At 35.7% G+C, this 10,715-nt stretch overlaps 1 protein-coding gene across 1 annotated transcript; it reads left to right on the top strand.

Moving 5' to 3' along the window:
- Positions 1-887: 887 nt before the first annotated feature.
- Positions 888-2,910, top strand: LOC115448926. Its single transcript, XM_030176560.2, has 2 exons — positions 888-1,140; positions 2,234-2,910. The coding sequence occupies exons 1-2, from the start codon at positions 1,029-1,031 to the stop codon at positions 2,464-2,466; spliced, it is 345 nt and encodes a 114-aa protein (XP_030032420.1). The 5' UTR covers positions 888-1,028; the 3' UTR covers positions 2,467-2,910.
- Positions 2,911-10,715: the final 7,805 nt, after the last annotated feature.

The raw sequence follows: 10,715 nt of genomic DNA, 5'->3' as shown, positions 1-10,715 counted from the left end.
GATTTGCTATCAGTTTCCTCTTTTTTTTACTTTTGTCTGCAATTATGCAATTGGAAACCTCAATTATTAGGGAATCGAGACCTTTTGTCATCCAGGCAACCAATGGCCGTCCTGTGGTATTGGGGTTTACAATTCCCTCATGGTATCTCCTGCCTGTTGTAAGAGCCGACTAAAAGGGGGCTATCGGGAGTTGTGGCAGCGCACCGGAGAATGCGTGGCCTCAGTTCGACAAACGGTACTGCCATTAAGGAAAGGGAACTCTGGGTCTCTAAAGAGGTGAGCTTCGAAGCGGCATTATGCGGAGACGGGTCCGGCGGATTCGAAGGGATGCTCGACCCCTCAGAATCGTTTTAAGTCTGCAGAAGCAGATCAACGCAGGTTTTAGTCAGTATGACGGCATAAAATTGGTAGGGACAGGGAGTGACTCTGGGTCGGATCATTTAGGTGACATCTGTCGGTCGGAAAGTGACTTTGACAAAACCATTCTTTAGGCCCCCCAATTTAAGAATGGCATTCACAACATGAATTATGACTGCTGAACAAATAAATAGGCTACCACGGCACTCAAGGGATTACGCACAAGATAAAGCCGTAGGACTTCTTAGTCTAGTCGAAAAAAATATTCATAAAGCTATATCAGTATGACACATCCTCTTTCGACTTTACCAATTTTTTCCTGATTTCGAAAGTATTTACGTAATGTTACAAAATATAACGCAATCGGGACACATAACACTTTTCGAAAATTATCATCATTTTCAAGTTCAACAACACTATTATAATCTGTTTAGTGAGTTTTCGACTTTCGTTTTTTAGCACTTTTCGATTGTTAGCACCGAAACGTTCGCGAGATGGCGTATGGACATTGTGTCATTACCGCTTGGACAGCATAGACTAAAAATATAGGAGGACATAGTTTTATTGTCATAGACAATTCAAAATTAGGAGCAGTAGGTTCTAACAAAAAACATTTTTTTGCTTTTGTCCACACATTTTTAATCCTTAAAGCTTCTTCATTCAATTTAAAAATGCATTTAAAATCAGTGATAGTATTGTTGACATTGTCATGTTATGTTGTTTGTGATGCTACAAGTGGAGAAATAGAAGCCAGAGGGAAGAAGAAAAAGATCGCGTTGTTCGGTGAGTTTTTTAGATCTTTGTATCAAATAAAAATAAACATTATTTAACGGCCTTTCTTTAGAAACTTGTCAATAGATGAAAACAATATTCAGTAATTATTTAAACATACTCTTTTGTCGCTTGAACAAATGTAATTGTTATTAAATTAGAGCTTTTACTGAAAGCGATTTTGTTTGTGAAATTTTATTTAGATTGACGTAATTAACGGAAAAATTACAAGATTTTATAAAATAATAAGATATACCTAGGCGCCAATTAACCGAATTTGTTTTGTTAGATTTTTAGCAACCTTACTGCTAAACGAAAAGCGACACTAATATTGTGACGTTACTGGCATATCACCACGTTTACTAATTAACTATTTCATTATGACTATCATTAAAAAAATAAACTGTTTTTACTTGCTCTTATTCCATTCCAACGTAAGCGCGCAATACAATTTTTCAAACACGTTGCACAAACCCTTAACTACAACCAGCTGCTTGCGAGACGTCAACTCCCTCGAAAGCTTAAATTTATTAAATCGAAATGAAAATAAAAGAACTGATGCAAATGCAAGGAATTGGAACTGTGGCGACAATTTAAAACCCATTATCGGATACAGCTACGTATTCAAAATGGCCGTCGTTCTCGTCTCTTGGTTTAATAATATGCATTCTTTTGTATTTCTCGAACTGTTTTGCGAGCTGGCTATAAGTTAGACTGCATTGTTGACTTTTAATAAGTATTATTTACTTTCGATGATGTATCTTTAAGGTAAATAATCATTCCTTAAAATGGCAAGCATGATTCTAGGGGAATAATTCTGTTAAGTTTTTGTCAACAAGAGTCCGTTGGTAGTTACAACCGCTTTTTTACTTCTGTCAAAACCAAATTTGTGCCGATTTTTAGCTTTAGTAGAAGACTTGGATATTTTGAGACTTCAATCTGATGTTTCGGGGTGACGATAGTATGGCAGTGTATAAAAATAAAATAAAATAAAATAAATAATTGGTATTTATGTACAGTTAAAGTAGGTACACTATTTACTAGTAAATCAAACTATATCCTCTCAAATTAAAAACTCCAAATCGACTAACACTTTCTGTTATAGTATTCTTCGCCGACCTGGTCCTCAAGAAGATCTTCATCCTGAAGCTGGTATACGCGTTCATCCTCTGGATAGTGTTGCACAAGGCTGGCTACTTCCTGTCCTGGTTCGCCACGTATCTCAAGGAGCAGAAGCATAATTACCACGAGTACCACGACTACCACGGACCCCACCACGAATACGGGCCTAGTTATGGTCACGGCTACGGACCTTACAGGAGGCAAAATCAAGGATAGATAATTTATAGGGTATTTTTGTTGTTAAGACTGAGACACATAATTTATTTAAATTATTTATTCAATACCTTATATTTTAATTATAGTTTTATCTAACATGTTTTTAGACGAATTCAAAAAAGGAAGGTGCGCAAAGTATTGTGATATTTGAATAACAGTTAAATCGAAAGTATATCACGCGAATATGTTTACTGAATATATTTATACCAATAACCCTTACAAGCTCTGTGTACTAGAAAATGCGGGTAAGACTCAATAAAACTCAATATAGTCATCCTCGAGCATTCTTCTAGGAATATGCTACAAACTGTAATATTTTATGTGAAGTATATTAATATCTCATGGCCAAGTATTATATTTCGTGCTCGCAAAAATATGTAATAATTTATTGAGTATAATATTTATGTTTAATTCATAATATTTTAATATAATAATAATAATATGTAATAATATCAGCCCTGTATTATATACTTGCCCACTGCTGAGCACGGGCCTCCTCTACTACTGAGAGGGATTAGGCCTTAGTCCACCACGCTGGCCCAGTGCCGATTGGTAGACTTCACACACCTTCGAAATTCCTATAGAGAACTTCTCAGATGTGCAGGTTTCCTTACGATGTTTTCCTTCACCGTTAAAGCAAACAATAAATTCACAAAGAATACACACATGATTTTAGAAAAGTCAGAGGTGTGCCCTTGGGATTTGAACCTGCGGACATTCGTCTTGGCAGTACGTTCCACCCCCAATTAGGCTATCGCCGCTTACAATATTTTAATATGAAATTTCTTATTTCCATTCCCGTTTCAAACCCCACTACCAGTGTCTTAAAACATTTAAATGTATTTTCGTTTTATGTAAATGCAATTAAGTCATGTTCGTATACAGCTTATACGCTATTGTCAGAAAAATCATAACTCTATTTGATCTAATTACCACGGTGTTATTATTAACATTATTGCTTTATTGTAAACACTGTACTTTAATAACTGTCATTTCTTCATTACAATAATAACTGTACGTAATATTTATATTTAAAGCATTGTTCGTTTATTTTAAAGGAGACGGGCGAAATTGGGCTTGACTGTACACTTATGAAACATTTATCAATATTCTTCTTTTATTTTTATATCAGCCATTAAAAAATATTAGATTGTATTACAATGGGAAAATATTTTTTTTTATTATGATTAAGTAACTGACTTCCGGTATCGGGAATATCAGGCTGTCTTTTATTAACGTATATTATTATTGTTATTCGCTTTCTGTACTTCTGCGCAAGTGAATGTTTTTGGTTTGATATTTTTATTTTAATGACTACGGCTTTTCGAGAATATTTTGTCGATTGCTGCTTTAATGAACTACCCACGCTTATTCAACAACCGACTTTGATTTCTTGCTTGCTCGACTGATTTTGCTTGTTCTATCGGTTTCGAAAAGTAACGATGAACCACCAACACCGTTGTGTTAAATGTGGCATAGCTACATGGCGTTGTAACACTAAAGGAATTCGTCCAATTGAAAACGAAATAGTTCTTGCAATAATATAAAAACAGTATAAACTCATGCCTGATTCCATGAAGGAGTAGATAAAAGAAGGTATGCAACCTACACTTCGTTTCATCTTGCGATAAGTACCTTTATATCGGTTCTCGTCTATCCCATACGATAATTTCAATTCTGGTTATTATCTAAGTCAGCTGTTCATTAGTCAACACGGCAATCCAATGGACAATAAATAGGTGCTGTGAACATCTTGGGCTATCGGGTAAACACAAAGATATTCACAGAAAAGTGTTTTTTTACGCTATATTCTATAGCGATTATTTCTTTACTCCCATTGTAGAGACAGATTTTTTTTTCTAATTTAGAAATGGTTCTATTATTCCTATAAAATAATGCATAAATCATCTCTGTAACACCAAGCCCAAGGTTCTATGAAGTTTCGCCCGTCTCCTTTAAATATTGCGTATTACATATTTAACTGTAATTTCGTTCATTTAAATAAACATTTCTTTTATACCTTTACTGTCGATATCAGTGCGATATTTCCCATCCATTCCGAAATAATTGCATGGCGTTAATGCAAATAAGTTCTTATCAAGGAGTTGGCAAAAATGTGCCGTTTAAACATCGGCTCGCTCCAGGGCGTCCATACTTGACATCGAGGTTCGCGCTGCACCGAAAAACACGAGCGATAAACTTACATTTTATTTACTTTTAAACTTTATTTTTCTGTGAAGTCTTTTTGTTACTATGGTAGGTAGTATTAAACAGATAAAAATAATATACTGTCTCAGTACTAACCACGGGCCTCCTCTACTACTGAGAAGAGTAGTCCATGCTGGCCTAGTGCGGATTAGTAGACTTCACACATCCTCAACATTCCTATAGAGAACTTTTCGGATACGCAGGTTTCTACACGATGCGATGTTTGGTTCACTGTTAAAGCAAGCGATACAGAATACACACATCATTTTAGAAAAGTCGGGAGTACGCGCTCTTGGAATTCGAACCTGCAGACATTCGTCTTGGCAATCCTATCCACACCCACCAACTAAGCTATCGCCGCTAATATAACTATTATAACGTTTATTTATGCGGTAGTTCTGACAAATTCCATACGAGTCAGGCAAAACTTGCGAGCAACCGGCTGTCCTCCTGGGGGCTAAGTGCCCGCTCATTAGAAGCTGATTAGCTGCAACGGCCGTTTAAATTGCTCGCCGGCTCGACCGTTCCGGACAGTTTGTGCTGGTTTAGCTAAATAGCTGCTGTTAGCAGGACTTGAGCGCTGCAACATCAGGCGGAGCGATGACGTAATTTTACAACTTTTATTGAAGAGGTTAAAACCATATGTGTTAACATTTTACCGTTATATCTGTCTCATAATTTTATAGGAACTTAATATGGTCTTATCTTAATTTATCTATTTTTTTGGGTAGAAAAGACTCAAACACTCACATCTTTTATCTCTGTAGAAGCAGACGTAACAATAGCATCTACTTACCGCCGTGTGTATTCCTTTTCATGATATGATAGGGGCCGAGCCTATCACCATATTAGGCGCAAATTTGGATAGAACTTCAAACAATTTATTGTTGTCCTGGCTGAACATCAACCCCAGAAAATTAGGATTGCAATTTGTGTCTCAAATGGCGATGTTATCTCACACTGGAACAGAAATAAACGAACATTGGACCCACGAGCATCGCTCTACCTTTACCAGGAAAAGCAAGCTACGCAAACCAGAATACCGTTTGGAGAATATCCAGCCGAAACACCCGAGATATTCATCTTCCCATAATTGGAGTTGGATTTGTGACATTTTAATTAATGCTAGCAATTCTCGGATCGGTTGTAGGCTGTAGGAAGACGTTTCGGTATTCCGGTTGCACGGGGATCTTGAGTAAATTGTATTAATATATCGGGATATGCCGAGCCGGCCTCTGTGGCCGACATCGGGGCGCACTGTACCGAAATCTTGCAATACCTAGGCATAACAGCTGGCTCTTACGTAATGGATTTGAGGTATTATGCGGTAAGTCTAAGAAATTGATCTTGTGTATGTAGCGTTTGTTTATTCATGCAAATAAAATGATGGGCAGATTGCTTACCTCATTGCTTACCACCAACCAAAAGTCTCAATGATAAACTGAATTGACACTAAATTCTGCACCCTGATATTAAATAGATAAGTTTCAATGTCCAAGCATCACACCGCCTGTATCCTTCAAAGCATAACGCAAAGTCCTTGACGGTAGAAATAGCAGTTCGCTGGATGGGGAGCTAAAGAGAATTTCATAAATAAAATGCCTGTAACAGAAGATCAGAGTATACCATATTATACGGCTTTCAGACAAAATTAACAGATCTTAAAAAATAGCTACATTATAAGTGAGAAGATAGATACACTACATAATAAAAAAAATAATTATACATTTTATTTATTTACCGGATGGACAACTTGTTAATAATATTAGGAATAACAATTATTTAGGTGTAAAAAAGTCAATAACTATTTCTCTCTTGTAAAAATAATTAATTAAAATAAAGTATTATTTGAGTTTAAGCGTAACTCTTTAGACAAAAAAATAACTTTAAATAAAAAATCGAATATAACAAAAAATAATGGAGACAAAAAGCTTGTGTAATAAAAAATATCGAGGCTTAGGCACATCCTCGTCAAAGACACTACTGACGAGAGATGATTACCCCTCGACATTCGACACGATTATGCCGGCCTGTTGGAAAATATATCCTATCACCAACATATTACATATCAATCACCATGCAGCATACAGGAGAACATAGTTGCACTTATAAGTATACATTTATTTACATTTCTAGTATTGGTAAATTTATATCCAGATTCATGTGAGAATAACGTAAATGATGTTTGACTGCATGACGTTAATACAGCACAGCTCCTATCTCGTGATAATTTACGAGGTGTTCCGTCGAACGCTCTGATCTGTAGTAATAACTACAATTTGATACTGAAATTGCTGGGTTTGCTGCAGTGCGTGGGACGGATGTGGATGATTGTGTGGGTATGACCCCCTCGTATTTATATGCGTGATTAAATTATAATTTCATAATAAAAGTGTGAAGTGCGAACATTTGAGGAAAAAGCTATTTAAAATATTTAAAATAGCTTTTTCCTCAAATGGAATGGAGACCCCTTGCTTGAATAAATAATGATTGAACGCATTTATTCATAAATCATAGTAATCTAATTTGGAGATTAAGTATTGTTTGTTTCTCTGGTATTTACAATTCTTATTACCATACCCCAATTCCTGATCTATGAAGTAATCAGTCTAAACCAATAAATAAACATTTTCACAAAACCTGTTTATCAAACTCAAAAAATAGAAGTTCATCTTGTACCACTAAAAGAGACAATATGTATCAAGTTGTTAAGGTGGAAATAGTACAACTTCTGGTATACTGATTTCATCTTAACAAGATATCTGAAGTTTATCATATCACAAACATCAACTTTTATTTTTCCCCCAAAACCGCCTCTAACTCCATCTCTGCACCATCGAATATCTGTGAAATAGCGATAAACGAACCGCACTCCGTATTGCAGTTTTATCCGAAACAAAAACCAAATAAAATGTTGACAAACTATTATGAATCCATTAACGAGCCACCGATCTGCGAATGTGTGAAACGAGTGGAATCGGGCTGCCGATGTCGATACAATGTAAATATTGGCATGGCTTATTGATTAAAGCCACTCATGAATAAACTTTAATCCGAGTTTGAATAAATTCGGACGAAATTTCTTTCCATAGGATAGATTTAATCAACGATCAAGAAATGTTTTTTGATATTTTTGCAGTTAACTTTAATTATTGATTATGTGAATATCTATATGTATTAAAAATACATGTCATATAGGCTTCGGTGGCGTATTTGTATTATGGTACGAGAACAGTTCTGAGGAATCGGGTTCGATGTCCGGGTCGGGCAATGATAGTTGGTTTTTTCTTATCAGCCTAAAGTCTGGATATGGCGATAGGCTCACCCCTTATTACATCATCTGACGGAATACACTTGGCAGAAAGTGGATGCACCAGTGGCGCCTCTGCCTACCCCTTCGAGGATAAAAAAAAAACATAAGTGTGTGATGGAGTGATCACTATAAGTATATGATATATTCACATTTATGAATTACTCCATTTAAATTACGGGATGGTAGATTACTTGTGAGCAAAAGCTTACCTGGTTTTATAACGTAGTTTCATGCATTTTTAGAAAATTGTTGTCAGTTTAATCGATTAATGTCGACATTATGATACATCTAAGATTTCATACAATCTTGCTAAAGAGTGACACGTGCTTTTCCAAGTTCTGGTTGTTGTTAGTTGTATGCGAGCAACTTGCTCGTCCAGTATAAAAATGCATTACAGTAACTCGCAAGTGAGCACACAATGGCGCGAAATGCCATCGAGTAAAATCACTATAAATCGCCACCGAGCCGCCATCGCGCTTCACGCTCGCAATATCGGACGCCATAGATTATTCGAAAATATTGCAAATTGATAATGTATTAAGGTTTTAATTTTAAATGTCGCATAAAATTTGAGTAATGGTTAATTGCAAAAATATGCTTAACGTAAATATAAGGTAAATGAAAAATTATAAATTTGTTTTTCCGCGTGAAATATGGTACGTTATTTAACAGTTAGTATGGTACATGTTACTTTGCAACGTATAATAAGTTACTATAACGAATATTATAGTGAACCTTTTAACTTGGAAGGTTAAAAGTAAGCCGAAGTGACCATTCGGGAAGCTATTTATGTATTGGATTGATCACAAATGTCAAACTAGTTATTCAGGGCTGTAGCTAGACTTGAATTTAAGGTAGGGCAGCTGTGGTTACAGCTAGGGCGGAAATAATAATGTTACTAGATCTGATCTGGTCAATCGATTTTTGGCTTTCTTAACTCGTATGTGAATGAGGCAGGTTAATACTTACGTAATTGTTAAGGTAATATACAGATTGTAACAAAATTCCCTTAAATCTCAAAAAGGGGTTATTCCACCCATCAATACGAACAACAGTTACTATGGGACCAACGTCGAAATTGTGAAATAAAAAACTCGCTGCTACATATATTTTGATTGAGTAGTTATGTATAATTTAGTTGAGTTTTAAGGTAGGGCATTAGTATTTTAAAGCATTGTCCCACAACCCCCCCCCCCTAGCTACGGCCTTGTAGTTATTACATAAGTATATAAGTACAATGTGTCACGTTTGATTGCAATGCAAGGGAATACGGGTCTTGGTCCGATTATCCGGTCCGAGGGTTAATAATATTCGTCTGCCGATAACTACAATATTTTACGACAGAATGATGTGTAATAATATGTGTAAGTTTTAAATAAGAAAGTAGATGTAAAACAATCGACGGACCAACTGAAGCTGGTTGATGAAGGAGCTCTACACACCTAGTACTTACTAGCAACAGTCAGTAGTACAGCCCCCTCCGCCCATCCTAAGATGATTCCTGTCCCTTCCCACACACTTCATGCAGTCGTTAATCCAGGGCATTCCAGTATCCCATTCGCAGGTTCTTCCTGGTCGTTGAATGCAGGGTCAATACTAAAAAAAATTTGCAAGCGATTGCGTAATTTATATTGTTGGAACACACAGTTGCGCAGCTACGTAAGTGCACGTGAGTAGTTGTCGAGAACGCTGTGTCACACCATACCTCCCATATAAAAACGACATGCGCCTTTGTTAATTTACTAAGTCTTATAATTTGTTACTGTTACCACCTAAGTACGTCGCTGTGTATTAAACGTACTCTGGAAGTTTGGAAATACATAATATATATTAATATTGAATCGGAATCTACTATCATTCGTTCTTTGTCGTACCATTATGTACAATTGAACCTAAACTGAGTCGGTTTTCTGTCAAAATAAGCGATTCAAAACAAGTTAGTATTTTTGTGCCTGGATTGGTCTTGTTTGTTATTAAACACAAAAAATGAGCAATATCAGTTTTAAAATGTAATAGTGTTGCAGCATGTGTGCTCCTAGAAAGTATAAGTGGCCACTTGTGACTTGCGTTCGGGCAAAAACGAAGTTTTGTTGTATCCCGTTGCCAATGATTTATTTTGGAATAAAATTTCCCATAATTTCTCCTATTGAGTATAATTAACTCTTCGACGGGACAACTCACTGTAAATTATAAAACAAAGGGCACTTAAATAACTTTATTTCTTAAAGTTATATATTTTTAGAATTGCTTTTTTTTCCACAGTTTAATTATAATTAGTTAAAAATGCATTAGAACTTGCACGCATACTTACGCCATTATTTATTACACAACACAAATGTAAAAAACTTTAATCACAACACAGTTTAACACTATAAGAATTTAAAACATAAACAATAACCGCGCAACTCGACACTGTTGTCAAAAGCGAGAGGTGCGTTTTTAACTCGAAACAGAAATGTAAATTTAGTTTTATAATAATACAAACGATAAAATATTTTCACCTAAATCAAGGTATTAAATTAATTTTGTAGCGAGTTAATACCCGCCTTTCAATTAACTTATTAACAGCTCGTATATATTAGTCATTTTTAATTTATTTGCTTTTAACAAAATAAACAGCAACTTATCGGGAAATAACTAACTAAGGTTTCGGAACGCAGAACTCGAAGTATTGAACAAGCGAAACACACTTATACAGTGCGTATAGGGCTATCCCTTTTTAATTTGT

The sequence above is a fragment of the Manduca sexta genome, chromosome 25 (assembly GCF_014839805.1).
Source record: "Manduca sexta isolate Smith_Timp_Sample1 chromosome 25, JHU_Msex_v1.0, whole genome shotgun sequence".
Taxonomy (NCBI): Eukaryota; Metazoa; Arthropoda; class Insecta; order Lepidoptera; family Sphingidae; genus Manduca; species Manduca sexta.
The sequence above is the reverse complement of the archived record's forward strand: the minus strand, read 5'-3'. Positions and strand labels throughout refer to the sequence as shown.

Coding starts and splice junctions, on each gene's coding strand:
- LOC115448926 (XM_030176560.2), top strand. CDS start 1,029: ATGCATTTAAAATCAGTGATAGTATTGTTGACATTGTCATGTTATGTT. Junction 1,141..2,233: donor GAAAAAGATCGCGTTGTTCG/GTGAGTTTTTTA, acceptor TTTCTGTTATAG/TATTCTTCGCCGACCTGGTC.